At 40.6% G+C, this 19,141-nt stretch overlaps 1 protein-coding gene across 2 annotated transcripts in view; it reads right to left on the bottom strand.

Moving 5' to 3' along the window:
* LOC128296949 (growth factor receptor-bound protein 2) overlaps window positions 1-19,141 on the bottom strand; it is a 37,696-nt gene that overhangs the window by 3,024 nt on the left and 15,531 nt on the right. For both annotated transcript variants that reach the window (XM_053032484.1, XM_053032485.1), the window contains exons 3-4: window positions 787-884; window positions 421-706 (exon numbers count right to left, since the gene is read on the bottom strand). In XM_053032484.1, coding sequence (XP_052888444.1) covers window positions 421-706; window positions 787-884 — 384 coding nt within the window. The remainder of the gene's footprint in view (window positions 1-420; window positions 707-786; window positions 885-19,141) is intronic.

Raw genomic sequence — 19,141 nt, 5'->3', positions numbered from 1 at the left:
TACGGCATCAATGTTTAAGTTTGATTACAAGCGACCAGTTCCAGTTCCTTTTGCTGCACACGATGTAGTTGTTTCAATCGATTTTGAGTAACTTAAAAGTAGATTTATTCGTTGACAGAAAATTAACGCTTCCAGAGATGGGGGACATTACACACTAATGTGAACATTTTATGTTATTTAACATCGTTAAATCAACAATTTTTGATTATGTCTGTTCAAAGAGTGACCGGCTGGTAGTAGGAAAAGTTAAGTTACTAGGTAACGCAAACATTGGGACGATTTAAGCAAATGGGAAAAAATATTTTTTTACCAGCTCAAATGTCAATCTAAGTAGGTTACATAAACTATGACAACCATTAGCAGTATCTGTCACTTGCATTATAAAATTACTATCTCCCTTTCCAGGGGAAAAACTTTTACCTCTTCTGGCACCATATCGCGCAGTTTAACGTCCTGCGATCGAGACACACTAGCGGTACGGTGGTAGTCGACCAGCTCGTTCAGTGAGTTGAACTTCACCACCCAGAGGAAGAACTTGCCCTGTGCATCGCGCAACACCTTGAAGTGTTGCACACCATCGGAACACTTGACCGACAGGCTAAAGTCACCGGGGCTCGATTCACTGATCCGTATCAGGAAGGCTCCTTCGTGTTTGTTCGATAGCAGCTTTTCCGCGTCCGCTCGTGTGATGCGCCCGTAGTACCAGCTGGAAAGGAGGGGGAAAAAAGGAAAAAAAAGTTAGCACCGAATAATGCAATTTTCACACGAACTAAAAAGAAAACTTACTCGTGATTTTTCATTTCTATGTAATTGCTAGGTATCAGTCCTTCCTTGCCATCGAGCTCCGCCCGGTACCAGTTCATGTCGTCTTCCATATTTAAAATCTGTTCGGCAGCATTAGGATCCATCGTCATCATTAGCGCCATGGTAATGCACACGTTGGGGTGGTTTGGTGAGTGTAGTTTTTTTTTGTCAGCGACAAAATGTTCAGCAGATGGTGTTGATGAGAATGAAAAGAGATACAGACCAGAACAAGAGGAAACCATTAGTAAAACAAGTGGAAAAAGTATTTTAACGAGATAGCAAAACAGTGAAATGACAGGTTGAGCTAATTATGCGATAACCACACGACATCGTTCTGTTCAATCGTTGTGTTTCTGTTGTGTTATTCGTTTTTTAAATTATCAATTTTATCCCATTTTATACTCAGTGTATAATGTTTTTATTTCATTACTTTTCTTCTTAAATTTATATGTTTTGTTAGTAATTTATATGTTTTGTATTTGTTATATTTTTGTTGTTTAATTTGATTATTTACTCAGATGCTTCTTTATTTATTGCTTTTAAATAAAAAACTTCATCTTCTCTACCGCTTTGATTAACGTTTTCTTTTCTTCTTGCTTCTTTTTAGTAAATTATATATTTTAGTATTTGTTGTATTTTCGTTGTTTAATTTGATTGTTATCTCAGATGCTTCTTTATTCATTTCTTTTAAATAAACAACTTCGCGGCTTCGATTAACGTTTTCACTCCGTAAACTTGAAAATGAGTTTAATAATATTTGAACCATAATGATGACCTGAGTCAATCGTTTTAAAATCACTACACGCTCCGTTTGGCAATTAAACAAATATCAGCCCAGGCGAACAGGCAATGTTTCACACTAAAATGAATCAAAATCATCAGCTCGGCGTGTTTTTCTTCACACCAGCCTCAAATTAATTCGGCAATGGCAATTGTTTTGTTTAACACATCAAATTGGAATTAATTCGGGAGCGTTTTTGTCATGATGAGTATTCTATTGCTTTTGGAGCATGAAGCACCCAAAAAAAAACAATTAAAATAAAGGTTTCCAATGCCGACCAGAAACCTTCCAGCCCTAAATGGATATAAAATTACTTAGTCAATATCAGGTGGGACACATTGCCATGGGAATTGGGCTAATGGCTAAACGTAGCGGCAGCAACGAGAATGGCAGCAATGAGGAGGAGTTAATTAAAACGCTACATATGCGAGAGCATGATCATAAATAATGCCCGGATAGTGTATTTAATTCGATAAACATAAGCACACAATTTGCACACGTTGCCCGTGTGCATGAAATCGTAAATCGCGCTAACGAATTTGCATAACCGGATGATGAATTTTCACACATTTTCGTGTTGCTGTGTAGTAAAAATGGAAGAAAACTACGTCCCCGGTACGTAATCCCCTAATCCAGTGAAGCTCATTCCTTTGTTTGTTATCACTTTCACTGTGCAGGGATGGGAGATTCTGCATTTTGGACCACCAAATGCAGCAATTGAGCTGTAGCTGTTTGATGTTACTCTTCAATTGCAGTGTAAGTATATCGTCTGTTGAGCTGTACGTGATTGACCTTCATTAAAAGATGTAAAAGTTTTTTCCAGTGTTGTCACTCAGTGCACCGGAGAGTATTAAACCCCATACCCTGCAGTGTATTATTCCAAGCAATGAACAACATACACAGATGCTGAAACATCAAAGGATACGCAAGGAAAATAGCTCCCGATATGTGGGGAGCCGGCATGAGGAAAGTGTTATGGCTACTTTCCGCTTCGCTGTTTTCCGAACGAACGATAGTGAAACCCTACCGGGGTAAACGAATGCCCAGGGCTCTAGCAAAACCCTAGCACAGATCATTGGCCGGCAAGGCAAAAGTAGTCGTACGAAAATAAATAAAAAGTATACGCCGATGTGCGTCTTCAATCGGCCACCATACCACCATGGCCAGTGTTTCCGGCCACCCCTTTCTTTTGGGCAAGATGGAAGAAAAACTTTTCCCACATTGCAAACTACCGCGCGCGCCAACCGTCCGCCCGGGGTTAAGAAAACACATGATCGATCGAGCGGATGAAACAACGGCGAAGATGCGATGTAAAACGGGGAAATGGAGCGTGCCGGTGATGCTTGACCGTGTGCAAACAAAACATTGATAGTCGAGGCAGAAACAGTGCTGTTACAGATAAACATTTTATTGGGAATGGGTTTTTTGTCGTACATGTGGCGTCGAAGCGATCGAACACAATCGGGCTTTCCACTGTAATAGGAAAAATTTTACAGCAAGGGGAGCAAGTCGGGGTTTGATAAGTTTTATCGGAAAGGGATGACCTTTATTGTCACAAGGAAGTGTACAATCAACGGCATCCTGCTATCAAAAGGGTTTATGATGGTTTACTTGTATTTGATAGTGGTAAAGCGTAAGGATTATATTAAATAAGTAATAAAAGCAGAGAATGATAGGTGTTGTATAGAATTTGGCATTTGAATGCATTTGGCAAATTTTACAAGGTCGAGTTCGTTTGGTTTATTCTACGAATATTTTGCGACAACATTAATGCAATGGCAACAAACGGGGGTGGTGGTCTATGGAATTTGATTTGATGATGGGAAAAGTTTAAAAAATACGATATTTGTAACGCTGTCAGCGCCGCTCAAAGGAGCGATGTTCGGAGCGCCGTTCCGTGGAGCGGTACGAGAAAAGGACCAGAAAGGCGATTTTTTTTAAACCAGGATGTCGTTCACTGCAAAAAAGGATCCGTTCCTTCAGATGCGTCAGATCACTGGGAGGAACCCAGTGGAATTATGGAAGAGATTAACCTGTACTATGATGATCAGCGCTGGACACACAAACCGGACACACATTAAGATGGCGGCGCAGTGTGCGTTAAACACGATTAAAGTAATCCGAAAGCAGGTTGACACCGGCAATGGTGATTTTGAGTCTGTTGCACGGAGAAAGAAGCTCAGCAGACGGTGGGATTGCAGCAGGATCCCAGGGTAAGCATTCGGGCCCTTGCGCGCGAAATTGGTGCTGCTACAAACACTGTCTATTCATGCATAGCATGAAGATCTTCGCTATGCATCCTAAAAACGCCGCAGGAATCAGCTTTTGGCGTAAAAAGGCCGTGAGAAGCGTCTGGCACACGCTAAAAAACTCCTGAACAAGATTAAACGTCCGGGGGAGCCAGGAATGATCTGGTTCTTTTCTGACGAAAAGAATTTTTGGCAGGACCAGAAACTGAACGTTCAAAACAACAGATAGCTTACTGTGCTGCCAACGTTCCACGGACCCAAAGATTCCACAAACAGTCATGGTGTTCGGGTGCGAGTCATCGGAAGGGGATGTGATGCCACCACATTTCTTTGAACCGGACCTGAGGTTGAACGCGCAGGGCGGCTATGTGAAGCTGTTGGCCACGGTCGTCAAGCCCTGGGTGACCAAAGTGGCCAATAGTAGGCCGTATATATGGCAGCAAGATTCAGCACCCTGCCATTCGGCCGAAAAACAGCAAAAATGGCTCGAGGATCATTTCTACGACTTCACCGCCCCCAATGTTTGGTCTCCCAGCTCCCCGGACCTCAACCCGATGGACTATTTCGTGTGGGGCATGGTTGAAAAGGACACTAACCGAACGTCCTACAATACAAAAGCGGAACTAATCCAAAAAATTAAGTCCGTTTTTGCGGCCCTACTCAGAGCCCTCCAGGGCTTGCTCCAGGTTCCGGAAGCGGATAGACAGGCATCGATGCCGAGGGTGGCTAGTAGAGGGTGGCTAATAGTTTGTACATGCTAAGCTAATCTTCGTAGAAAAAAAATTGTTTTCTTATTTTTTTGATATAAAAAAGTCAATTCCCACTGGAACTATCAAATTTATCGTGTACACAGTGTATTACTAATAACATGTAAGAACTTTGTAATTGAAACATGGAATATTGCACATTCATATCTGTTAGGCGAAGCCAAATAACAAATCGAGGTGTAGATATGTTGTGGCAACATTTGGAAATGAAACAAATCAATTTGTTCCTCTGGCAACAAAAACGTTCCAAATGATGTCCGTCAATGTTCGCGCAACATTAGGACCCTGTCATACGTAAATCAAATGGTGCATTTTTTCAATCTAGTTCACATACATTTGTCGACACGTTTAAGTTATCTATTTCGGTTCTATATTAATCCACAATAGGCCTTAATTGGCATAATAAAATCAATATAGTTTTCAGGACAAAAAAAAATATTATAATTGTATAGGTTAGTTCGACAAATTGAACTTTGAATATTTTAACTGCTTAAAATAGTTCCTTAAAATTTACCAATTAAAGTGCAGCAAAGGACTTTAGCTTATATGTTTATGTGATATTTTATCATTTTTTTATCATTTTACCTCCCGAAATGCAACGATTAAGAGAGTGTTTGCTGTTTTGTGCTTTCGCAAAGTTTACGACCTAAACGGTTCTAACATTTCCTTTCGCGTGTCTATCCATCAAGTGATTTACTTCTAAAAATTAAGCGTGATGAACCTTAAAAAATCAGTTCAAAGTTTGCCTTGCCAAATCGTCAATCAAGCGAAGCAAAAAGTAACCCAAAGGGCATAGATCTTTTTGCGTGGGGAATAACTTGTAAAGTCGTTAACTTTTCTCCAACGATTGCTCCTTCCCAACCTTCCTTTTCACGTTCAGCGTCCGAAACAAAACGTAAGTAAACTTCTCCATACGCCTGTTTTCGACTTGCGCGAATCAACTTTGGCAATTAGAAAAAAAGGTTAAATAAGCCATTTTTCCCATTTCATTAACGCAATATGGCTGCAGGACGCAATCATTAAAATGTCACAATTTATATAATTTAATGGAAAAACGCAACATCAAACGTATTTGATTGATTGGGAAAGTAGTAGGGAGTGCGGTGCTGGTGAAAGTATGAGATTGAAATGCTTCAAACACTTGCCCGAGTCCTGTTCAGAGTTGTTTCGTTATTGTACATATGTGACGACTAGTAAAGTTGTTCTTAATGAATCTTTTGAGAAGAATTATTAATGTGAGTCTTTTAAATCAGGAATCGACTCTCAAAAGACTCATGAATGATTCGACCAGTGGCAGATCATAACCTAAGTAATCGGTGGAGGTAAAAAACCTTGGGTTGTTCATGAATCTTTGAAGACTCATGAATCTTTCAACAAGCGCGAGTCAGATTCATTCATTCAGTTCAAAGATTCACTCAGATTCATGAAACTTTTCTAAACATCTTTTTCTTTCCTTTTTGTTTTCTAAACGGTAATTGTAATACAAATAACACGAAAGCTCCTGAATTGCAACAAGTGCAACTTTCAGCGGCTTTTGAATACTTTTCGATCACACTATCAAGGAATTAATACATTTCTTGTTCCACACTTCATGGCTTACTTATTTTCAACTCACTTGTCAAACATGATCCTATACATTCTTGACATTTTCCGTGCGAAATAATGTATACGGAAAGCACAACTCGTTTCCAAAACTTTATTGACTAAAGGATGCACCTTTTACAATAAAATTGTTAAAAAAACATAGTGCACTTTTACATAAGAAATATAATTAAAAAACACGTTAAAAATCAAAATGCGTGGATGATTTTCTACCTTAAAAATATCTAAAACAACTACATTTTATTTACGTCACTCAGATCTACCTACACTACCTTCCTGTCACATTCGCGTCCTGCTCAATTTGTCGCTTTTTCCCTCCATTTTGCTAAATATGCAGATCACACAAAATAAGATGAAAGCAACACATTCTCAGAAGGAAGGTGTACAAAATTCTACGTCTCGCGTTACAATTTTCCCGCACGATCGTTTTGCCTTCCACCGGGCCGTACGTGTCTTGTTCCTGCTTCCGGTCTATTCCACGTGCTGCCACCAGCAAACGCAGGAAATGAAAGTCTGACACTGATTCGCTGCTGTCGCTCGACGGTTCAACCCCGATGGGTCCTGTTCGCTGTCGGTTTTCTTACGCCCAGCTTTCCGGCAGTCTCAGTTTTCTTTAATCTTCTCCCCGGTGGAAGATGGAACCCGCTCCATGGGGCTCTATCGATACACTTTGTACCTTCGTTTTGTTCTTATCTGTTTCCAATTTGTCACCTTATCACCAAAGGAAGGAAGCGACTGATTCTGGCGAATCTTGAAGGTCAAATTCGTTATCCTTTAGCCGGCTTTACGTCAGTGAGGGCAACACACAATTTTGCACACATTTTCATCGCCACACATCTGGCTTAGGTTGAAACAGAGCAACAAGACAAAAAAAATCTTATTCAACATAAAAGTTAAAGATAGTGTAAAGACAAAATAAATGAATAGAAATTATATTATATTTTATATTTATTATATTAATAATTGACGGTTAAGAAATTGAGTTAAACTTATAAACCTTACGGGTGAAAAGAATAATCACAGTTAGGAATGAATCAACAATGAACTGTGGTGCAATTTAGAGTAATTTTGAGTAAGAAATAGACAAAAATTAGCAACATTAAACATTAACAATATCACGTTAATAATAAAATTCAAAATATAAAACACTTTTGTTCACAATTTCCCACTTTCTGAGCTGAGCAGATTTTTAAAGCAACTATGCACTTGAAACTCCATTTAAGCGTCCACTTAAGTATCCGTTTTTAAATTCATGAAAACATAACAAACGACGACCGTCCCCGTTACCAACAACGACAACAACAAAATTACTCATCTTTGACAAAAACAAAAAAGGACATCCCGATGGGCTGCTGGACATGGGGCCACAAGACGGACAGGAATGCATTAAAAATGTACTATTAATAATATGCCTTTCAGAAAAAAGCCACCCTATAGAACCACCAATATAAAAAGAAGCCACCCAGAAAGCACTCTACTTACTTAGGTGTGCCTCTGTCTGGTGTAGTTTTGCAAAGTTTGTTTTTTGTTGCATGCTAATATACTGCCACGACGACAGCATAAGTACATCGCACAAAACACAGACACATACACCCGGAAACACATGCTCCGTTTGCCGGCCGGGCTGGGCCGTAAACGTTGAGCAGTTTCTTAGCAAAAGTCTAATAATAGTTTGGCCGTCCGAACGCACGAACCGCACACGGTGCGACAAGACAACCGAAAAGGCTTTGTGTGAAGGAAAATGAAACCAACAAGAGCAGACCAGAAGCTGGGCACACGGTACACACGGTGTGTGTGTGTCTCGCTGGTGGACATTGTGGAAGGTGAGTGAATCGAAAGCGAAAGGAGCGGCGAACCACTATCGGCGCTGGGGTGTGGAGTTTGAATGAAAGCGACCATTTTACATAAAACATAAGCGCCTACCCCACCAGCTGCTGGGGCAGTGGCCTTCTTCAACGTCCACAAGGGACGGGTTTTTCGAACAAATTTCACAGTTTTGTTCTTACCGGGGAAAGATGATATCGACACCTTTTTGTGTAGGCTGGTCGTCCTTTTCCGGGGAAGACGCGCCTTGCTGCTCTTGGCAACTTTCTTTGGTAAGGGGAGTTGGGTAGAAGTTATGCAAATGAGAGCCTCCCATAGGGTAGATTTAATTGAAATAAACCATTTCTATGACTTAATAAACTCGAAAATCACTACAAAGCTCCAATTCTAATTGGATGTTCTAAAACATATCATATTTCCTTTGTTTAATAATAAGGGGATTATAAATAATAATTTTAATATAAAAATATAACCATGCGGTTGTTATTGTTGAACAAAAAAACCCCAACCCGAAACCACTTTTACAAGGTTGCCAAAAACTCACCCATCAATCGCACACAAACTCACTATACTTTCGTGAATTGAATTTTATATATCATGATAAAAGCCGGCCAAACGTTATCCCCAACCGTGCGGCTGCCATTGCGCACCCCGAACAAAAGCTACGGGCGGAAGAAAAGGTTATGGACAAATTGGTTCGGAATAGCGATTTCTGGTACACGCATGTGTGCAATCCGCTACCCAGAATTTAAATTGGTTCAATGTAGCAAGCCCCATATCGGCCGGCCTCAAAAGAGATTGGAAGGCTCCGGCCAGGCATTTTTGTTGCAAAACCACCACCACACCATTGCCGTGATTTCGTTTGATCGGAACGGTACGGAACGGCACCCGGGACGGATGGGTCCCGTGGCAAACAGGATCCTTCTTCAACTCGGGAAATCAACCTCACAGACGAGGGCTGCGTCTGCCTTTTGTTGGTATTGTGACAGCAGCCGAAATAATGGATAGCGTGCCCGAGCGCGGTCGGAGTTGGCAAACTCGAATACGGGAATAAATTAACAAGTTGATTCAAACCCTTTTATAGGAAAGTGGAGTATTGGAATAACATTTTTATCATTTATACTTTATAATTTAATAACTTTAAGCTGTTTAAGTAAAGTTGGAGATAAAGGTATAATCTTTCCACTTTTCTCAACTTTGAAGAAGGTTGACGCGATGAAATTGATACTCAAAACACTAAACAAGGCAACACTTACGACAAGCGACTCATGGTGCCCAGCTAAGAAAGTTTCGTACATAATTAAATTATTTTTGAATACAGGGGGCTTTTGTGTTCAAGGATGCCACCACAAATTGCTGCAATTTAGAAGTCTTGTTTTGTTTTTCAAGATACGGACTACACAGCATATATCGCACCGTGGTACGTCCGGTAGTCCTCTGTATCCAAACGATCTTGTTGCGGACTATCTTTGGTAGTATTTGTGAGCCAGGGCATGTGGACAACGACAATGAATCTCGCGCTTTCTGAGTTGTTCAGCGGGGCTGGTGAAGATCGTAAGGATACGATTATTGTTGTTCTTAGTTAATCTTTTGAGAAGAGCCGTTCATATGAATCTTTAGTGAGGAGTCACACAAATCGGGAATCGACTCTCAAAAGATTCATGTATCCCCTAGTGATGTTGGTTGGTTGTTGGTAGCCTTAGCGGAATGAAAGGGCCACATGGAGGTGGAGGTCACATTCATCTTTGGTGATTCATGAATCTTTCAAAATAGGGATTCAAATTCATTCATTCACCGATTCACCACATAGTTGGGGCATGTTAGGATTACACGAAGGCGAACCGTGCAACGGGGCGAAATCGGTCGTCGGAAGTATGGAATCCGACAGTCACTCAGATAAAGAGTAGACAGGATCACTGGAGAGGATAGGAGTAGGATAGCGAGAGAGAGAGAGAAAAAAGTGAAAAATGCGTAGTCGCACGCGGCTGCGCACGAACAGGTCAGTCAGCTTAGGTCACAGGAGCCAGGGTGAGCGAAGGTGAACCTTTTCTGAAGTGTTTTTTTTATAATCAGGTTATTCCTATCCTTTGCTACGTTATTCCGATTCATTCGGACGATTGATTGGTTCGTGAATAAAGAAATTACTGTTAGAACGCATTTCGCGCTCCGTGTGCCTAAAGAGCACGTGATGTCAAGATCATGCTCTCATGCTCCACCTGGAAGATCGGTTCTAGTCGAGGCAAGACGGAACAACCTTATGAAGATCAGAGTCTAGGGGGAATTATTATGAGACGAATTATCAGACCATGTCAGTTTGATGTGCTCAATAGTGAGTGGCCCGGGAAGAAAAATAATTCAAATGGCAGAATTTGGTTCCATTCCTGGATTCTATTGTCAAGTTCAATCAGAATGTGTCAAGTTAGATCTGGAGTTCTTCAAAATTGTTATAAATTTTGCAACACAAAATCGATTCCAATTGTTAACTGCTGCAGATTAACCACGATTAGTAATAGTGTGGAAAGAATTCCCCATCAAGAGACGCAAACATATATGAGCTTTGGCTTGAAAAGGATCCAGTCACATGGGATCACACTGAGGATATTGAATTTGACAACCCTGAAATTGAGGATTTTTTGAGTATGAGTACACCACAACGTTCCATCCAGAATCGATTTCAACTTGCAAAAGATGCAAAAAAAGGTAAAGCATCTTCGATTGTGCAGTGTGAGAAGGTCGAAATGGAAAGGATCCCCAAAAGAAATCCTCATTCCTTTCATGTGGCACATAATAATAGCTATTGGTATAATGTCAGACCGGGTCTGGAGTGGCTCATTACCGGCTAGAGACTAAATACCTTTGGCATTAAAACATGAAAAAACGACAACAGTAGCAAAACAAGGCTCTACTCATGGGGTGTGCTTCGCATAATGCAACATACAAACAAACCTAAACCGGGCCAATCCAACCACAAAACTGCGGTTGTGCAGTAAATCACCCTTCCCAGGCAAGTCAACAGCGTACAACGCATATGTTTTCCGTGCTCCTACATTTAAGCTCGACTTCCTCGTTCCTCGTGCCCGGTTTACAGTCGGATTCAAAAACATGGAAGCTTTTCATGGTGCTGTTGGCTGGCACCACTGTAGAATGAATGTACTGTGAGGTTCTGTTTTTTTGCTTAAACACCCATTCCGACATAAAAACTATCAATAGTTCCGATGCATTTGGCGAACCGTATGGTGTGAGGGGGGTGAGTTCTCCACACACACGCGCACACACACTAACCCATCATCATCATCATCGATCCCTTCCTTCCAAACGATCGGAAGTAGCCGGAAAACGGCGAGTGTGACAACGATTTATACTCCTCCACACACACACACACACATTGTGTTCATTCCTCGCCGAAACTCAATTCCACCAGTGCGCGCGCGGCGATCTGATTTTGTTGTTGACGGTGTTGTTGCGCGTTCCAATACACGGTTGATTGATGAATTGCAATTTCCCACCGAAAGGGGCGGCCCGCCATCCCCCGTCACCGATCAGAATGCAATTTTATGACTCCCGTTCCTTCCCGCACTTGGGGCACCACGTGCACCCGCCGGGCAACGGATTGAATGGTTGTCGGTATTCGATGCAATTCACTGTCCCTTCCTCCCAATCTGTAAAAATGGTGCCTGTGGAAGCATTATTTACTTTCTGACGCCTCCTCCTTTCGCAACCAGCCAACGATTCCATTCCACACATTCGACGAGGCGAGGTTCTTCGCAAACGCTGTGACTGAATAAATCATCGCACAGAAAAAAAAAGTGATGTCGTCTAGTATGTGTCCTATGCCCTTTCAACCACCATCGCTATATGAATTGTGAGTAAGAGTAAATGTGCGTTTTTTTCTTCCAAGGGAAAGTGTTTTATTAGACAAACAAAAATATCATTTTGAAATTCTAAAAAAAAATCCAGTCCGCTGTTGAGTTCATCATTGTTTTACCAGCTCAAATAACGAACATTAAATAACAAAATTTAATTGCTCTAAACTCAGAATGAAATAAAGTTTCTTTTTCCCAAAAATTCGCTAAGGATAAAAAGGGCACTTTTGATACCTTTTTAATGGATTATAAAATTTCTGATTAATAAAAAAATCCGCTTCACAAAAAAACACTGTACCAACATACTGTAGCCATAAAATGTTCTTAACATTAGCTTTATTTAATAATATAGATTAGATTTCATGAATCTACAGCAATTCTTCGGAATTTTAATGTAACGAACCTTTGCTTGCTCACCCCGAGTTACGCGCGTTTTTCAAAGAATTTTGGCACATCACATCACAGTGTTTGTTGTGTGCACAGCACAACTGGTTAAATAAATACCACGCTGAACTTATATTTGCACTGTTTTTCCCTCCCCATTTCGATGGAAACAATATTTCCGAAACCACAGTATACATTTTATACAGCTCCACAAATACGTATTGGGTGTACCAGTAAGTTTTTGCAAAACAACATCGGTACAATATAAGAAAGAAGTATATTAAACGGTAGTTCTAGTAAAATTAGAACCTGGTTAGAAAACTAGAGCAGACAACTAAACAAACAAACTAGCAGAATGTCGTCTATGGTGCATATGGGAGGATCAGCAGGGTGATCGAGTCTTATTACGAGCCATTAGTGGGGAATGTTATCAAACTCAGCTAATTTGTTTGAAGCTTTCTTTGCTCTCCGATCGATGCTTTGACGCTTTAACACTGTACTAACTTGTACTATCTTATAGTCTTCAATTCTTCCCTGATCGCCTGATCGCCCTGACGGCTTCCGTCCTACTAACATTAGGCTAGGTTGGGTTTCACTTAGTATATAAGTAATTTTCTGTTAAACCCTCTGTGCGGACAATTTTTAAATAAAATAGAATACAAAGTTAATTGAAAAAACCACGTCCAGAACAAGAGAATCGATACTAGGGTAAAGTGTCAATCAATTTACATCTCTTTAAACCTGGCACAAGTCATGTTGCTCCACTCGAAATCCGTTTGAACCATAGTGTATGGGAAATTCTATCACTTATGATTCTTCTTATAGTCCAGAAATTATCCGATCATCCGATCACTTTCTTCAAACTGGAGAAAATCACAAATTATAACAATTTTTTAACTCGAAAGTTATGATTTAGCAAAAAAAAAAATTGCAAAAAACTTTAAGATCAAAAATCTTAAGGTTCAAAACAAAGTAATAATTTTTCATAATATAACTTCAAAGCACAAAGATTTACTTGTACACCCAATAGGTTTTACACAACCAGAAGTAAATTACATCGCTACGATAATCATAACAGATGAATCTACACGCGCCCGGATTTTGAAATTTGTTTGCCATTAGTTTCCGAATAGCAAACAACTAAATCAAAGTGTTCCAAGAAATTAACCTTAACATATTCCCCTGAAAATTAGGATTACCTTGAATCCATCAGCAGAATTTTCAAGAATCGTGTTATGTATTTGTTTCTGTAAATGAAACTCCCACCTTTGCTCAAGGAACACATTCCATTATGATTGATATCCAATACGCATTTGTTACAATTTAGCTTAACGCCGTAATTGAAACATGTCGTACTATATACATCTTGGAGGTTGATAATATATGGGATCATTTCACAATATTAGGATCACCAACAATTCTGTAACATCTTGTGTTAATTTAAGATTTTTAGAACTTTCTTAGAAGAAAAAATCATTAAACAAATGTAATTTAAAATGCCAGGCACGTTACGCACCCCGTTACACGGTTACATTACTCTTATGGCCCATGAAAGCGTCAGCAAACAAAAAAAAACAGCCAAACCGCCACGCATCGTGAAAATTGAGGTGCCCGTAAAGGAAAAACGATGTAAATCTTATTAAAAAATCATTTATCTCTCTTCATTTTCCATCTGCTGGATTATATTAGGCCATTAATCACAATTCCTCCCTCCCGTGGGCAATGGTGTTGTCTAATGCTCTGCTGCCCGAAGGCATTCACCGAAGGCAGGGGTTCCAGAGCATCAGCATCAGTTTTCTTAAATTCATTAACACGGCCATCTTTGTACATTAAGCGATTTCGTCGAAGCACTTACGATAACGTCTACCACGTGTCACTTATCTTGCTTACGCCTGTCATCATCGGCTGCTCGGTGTCGTAAGCGAACTGAAGCGCAGCACTGTTTGTATGACACTTTTTGGTACTACTAATTTCCTCGCACTGTCGGACGGATGGATGGATGGTTTCGTGTGGGAAAAGCTCATAATCAACAGAAGGATCTCAGTAGCTGGAAGACTCCTCGCCTGAAAGACGCCTGAAGTTCCGGATACAACACCAACCGGAACATTTCCAACCGGATACAACAACCGAATATTTCCTCTCAGCTCATTCGTCACATTGAATCACACATTCGCTTGATAATGCTCAACATAGATGATGTAGAATTTGGCCCAGAAAATCGATTTGATCGAGACTTAAAAATCTCAAGCACCACGGGGAACTAAATCCGAATTCTTAACAAATTCCCTACATCCTTCACCCAATACGGTGGAGCGATATCGGTAAGCTCTCACCTTCCGACCGAGGCAGAATTAAATTTCCATTCGCGTAGGATTAAATACACACACACAGGCGTGGAATACCGAAGCCCTTTTTGATTTGCCCGCAGGCCACGCCGAGCTGGTTAAGGAAATCGTTTCGATGGGGGGTAAACGCGTGGAAATGAACTTTTATTAAATGCAAAACCGAAACTCGGTTACATACGCGCCAGCAGTACGTGCCCAAGGTGTTGATAGGCTTTCGGTGTCAATGATGGTGATGATGAGGTTGACAGTGTTGCTGATGGCAATACGTGTCACACGTCAGGCGTTGATTGTTGATTTTCATTTTCAATACGCATGAACGACGGGTGCGAACATTACGTGCGAAAGTATTGCAAGGTTAGTGTGCTTGTACCAACGTGCGGTAATAATAACTAAAGGTTTGTAGTCTAACTTTTACAAAGAAAAGATATCTTAAGCGATAAAAAGCATAATGTTAGTAAAACATATAAGCAATTAAAAATCCTTTTAAACATTAAACCCAACAGATGAATAACATTGTTGATAGCTAAATTTGACAAAACTACAAAAGTAATAGAATTACATCGTGATGAAGATACAAAGTGAACTTAACACAGTTAAGAGTAGAAGGAACATAAAACAACAAAACGACAGCAAACAATCGAGCTAGAAAAGGGCATTAACAAGCAGCTCGGATGGCTGAGTTTGCATTGCTAATTTTAGACCAGCATCGAACAGACGCGTCTATCGTTAATTGGCCCAGTCTTCAAGCATCGTCCGACAAAAGTCGTTCATCATCTCATTATCCACCGAATTACATTTACGCCGAAATTGGAGCAAAAATGCTCCCGTTTTTGTAAAAGAATATTTTTTATTGTCTAAACAGTTTAAATAAACTAAAATTGAATCATTTTTATGCAGTTCTTAATTTCTTTAACTTCAGAAAGTAATTAAATTAATTTAAATTTTAATTGATGAATTTCTACCTTATCCGTTAAACTCGTTTTTATAACTTTGATTTTTATTGATTGTTGATTTTTTAGAATTTTAACTAATAAACAAAAAAAATCGAACATTTCCTGTAAATTTTCACATTTCCTGTTTTTTTGTTAAGCCGGAGTTCTCATCGAAAATTTTAAAATTTTAAGAAGTCGGTCGTCAATTAGTTACTAAGGAACTTTTCATGCAAATATCATTCTAATGTTGAGTGAGATTCTTATACAATTTATATCACATAATATTACAATAATACAATAATTTACAATTTTTTAAAGGTTTCGCCATCTTTTGGCTCCATTTTCCTCTACGCACCCTCACAGCACCACGTCAAACACCTGTGACACTCAAAAGCTCTTTGTTGGAGCCCGAGCTGGAGGATGGAATTATTCAACACTAAACGGGCATCTTTAACAAATAAGCTTTCCGTGAGGGGAAAAAAAGCATGCCGCTCCTTGGTAAGGCTGTGCGCTTCCGGATGCCACTCTTCTTGTACAAGGGTGGTGGTATCACGAATTTGACACGTTTGTGGCACAAACACCGGTGGGTGGTTGTGGGAAACAAGTTGGGACGAAATGTAAATTGGTTTGGAAAGCGGGTGTAATTTACAAAATGTTGTCAACAAACTAAGCCTCCAGCCCCGGCCCAGGAAGGTTGTAAAGAAAGAATGAATTTGAATAACATTTAGTACGTGCCAACTACGTGGTACGGCGCTTCGCTAGATTAAGTAGCGAGTTCCAACGCAATCGGCCGCACGCCACCAGAACACCGGCTTGTTGCTGCTGTCCGAGGAGTTCCAGTGAAATGGAAATGGAAAGCAAATCAAACGATGCTTCCTGATGGGCACATTTTGACAGACTGCCAATTTTTCCCCGGCCAACCAACCAATGACCACAGCCCGTCGTCGAAAAAGGGTTTTCCCGGAATGGCAGTGCATAGGGCGCGCTACGGTGGTGCCCTGCAGATATATCCTACTGTCAATTATGAACGACCCTTTTAATACCGTTTGGAATATCGTTACGATCTTATCCGGAGCACAGTGCAGAAACTGGTAGAATGAAAAGGAAAGCCGAAAGAATGCCATCTGGCGATGGTGTCTGTCGGTGTGTGTGTCTGCGTATAAAAAAAAATTAAAGACGTGTTAGGGACTCGTTAGGAAACATTTGGCCCGGCTAACGAAAGGCATCATCAGCGTTCGGACGAACTACAGCCACATTTATCAAATTATGATAACATATTGTTTTCTTTCCACCACCTTTAAAGGATGATGATCGCATCTTCACCTAAGAGAGGAAAAGAAATCGAAAGTCTCAACTGCTGGGGGTCTTATGATACCTTCAACTAGTTTTTCTGTATGCATTTTGACGTTTGGGACAGTAGTGGATAAAGCTCCTTGAAGGATCAAGCTCCTAAGCGGAACAGAAGTTGGGAACTTTTGGGAAGAGCTTTAACGGTTGAGGTGAATTATTATTCTTCAGGAAATTATTGGCTACCGAGGTCCTTTGCTGCTTGAGGCACCTCACGACCGCTTAGTTTGCGAAATGTATGATCTACTCCTGGTTTAAGCTGAATGACAGATTTTAGCAGAAAGAGTAAGATATGATGAGAATTAGTGCTCATTCTGTCAGTAGAGTACCTTTCCCGTACAAAGTGCCAAACAGAGTTAGTTAGAAATTATAGATCGACTGATCAAAAATATCGATTAATAGATGATGTTGGAGATTATTGGAAATAAATCAGAACATCAATGTTGTAGATATTAATTTTACCCTATTCCATACTAAAACATTTACAGAATTTTCTGAGTTCCGTAGCTTTAAGCTAAAAGTAAATCAAACAATTTTAGCAGGTCCTAGACACGGATGAGATCCACATATTGCTGTAGGAAAGCAACAGAAATGATGAGTAAAATGTTCTTTGGGAAAGCAGCTCATATTTTAAGGCGAAATCTGGAGAATGGGATAAGTTTTTCCATTTCACGCTTCGAAGCAATGGTCCCCTTCCTTTCCCTAGCATCGTTGCTAGCACACCAGGTGCTAATGAGCCGGAACTATTCCAAGAAAGGCGGAAAGGCGGTGACGGCTGCGGTCCCCCCAACGAGAGAGCTGGATGTAACCAACTGCACTTGGTCGGTTGGTTTAATGGGATGCTGCTTCAGGTGGTATAACGTGTAGCGACAACGAATGGAACGTTAAGCTAATAACGGTGCCCCTCTTCACCCGAGGGAAATGTGCCCGTTTTTCCTACAGGAGCACCCTGTTTCCGTTCAGGGTTCAGACGGCTCGTGCGATAACACGATGTTTATTAACAACCGATTGAACAGGAAAGGGCTGGAGTTAACCTCCGTTCTCAAAAAAAACCCAACGGATGGCGTTAAGTTGACAAAGTATTGCACATCAAACTTGCAGCAGTGGAAGGCACTCGTTATGTTCAACATTGTTGGTTATGTGTAATTTTCCAGTTCTTTGCTCTTTGCCGTGAATAAAATGCATCTTGAAATTGCAATTCAGGGCAACTGCCATCGGCAATTGTGGCGGAAGTATACTCTGCCAGTTGGAAGGTTGAGTTTTTTGCCTACAGTGTCATATTATCAACTTCATCCAAAGCTCGGAGACACTTCGTACGGAAGTTCAGGACTTCGCAACATGAATTGCTTGAAACCTTATTAGACTGGTTAGCGTGCATCAATTTCGCCCAATTTGAACGTCTTCTGCCCACGTGAACAACCTAACGAGGGCTTTCGATCGGTCGATCGATCGGTGTCATTCTTATGGCGTGACCTACTTACAGAAGCCTTGCGAGTTTAATCCGCTGTACGACAGTGACTTAATCATACAGCTCGTGGAGTTCATCATTATAGAGGCTCCTTTATTGTCCTTCCACACATATCCTTCTAAGAAAAATCCTTCTGGGGCCAGAATTCCTTCTGAGCATGTTCTTCTCGAACGCGGCTATGAGGGTTTTGGACAATGTCTTAAAGGCGTATGTGAGTGCTGGCACTATGTATATTCTATTAATTCTAAGCCCTAATATTCGCGAAGTATTGAACGACTTCAAAAGCCCCCAAAAAAATCACCTGCGGGTACGTTAGTCACTGGCGATCCTCGTTTTGCCTCGTTAATCTCCAGCCCAAGGTTTTCTGCCACCTTTGGTTCAAGCATCCACTACAGAGAAGAGCAATACGTACCAATAATGTGTATGTTAGAATCTGGATTGACTAATACAAGCTGGCCCCCGACATTTCCGAGTTGCGGATGGCCCTCTCTAGCGCGAGGATGAAGAGTAGACAAGCAAACTCATCTCGTTGGCGCAGACCCTTAGTGGTAGCAAAGGACCCTGAGAGCTCTTTCAATCCCTGACAATCCATTCATCCCTCCAAACTGTTCTAAAATACAAGCATGATAAGTACGATACTTATCGCATCAGCTGGATAAAGTCCCACGTCGTACCACATCCATTTTTTTGGTTACGTTTGGTGAGCAATAGAACCTCATTTGTTCTTAATTCTGTCCTAGTCAAACAAAAACCAAATTTTGTTGCACACTAAAGC

Source organism: Anopheles moucheti, chromosome 2 (assembly GCF_943734755.1).
Source record: "Anopheles moucheti chromosome 2, idAnoMoucSN_F20_07, whole genome shotgun sequence".
Classification (NCBI taxonomy): Eukaryota; Metazoa; Arthropoda; class Insecta; order Diptera; family Culicidae; genus Anopheles; species Anopheles moucheti.
The sequence above is the reverse complement of the archived record's forward strand: the minus strand, read 5'-3'. Positions and strand labels throughout refer to the sequence as shown.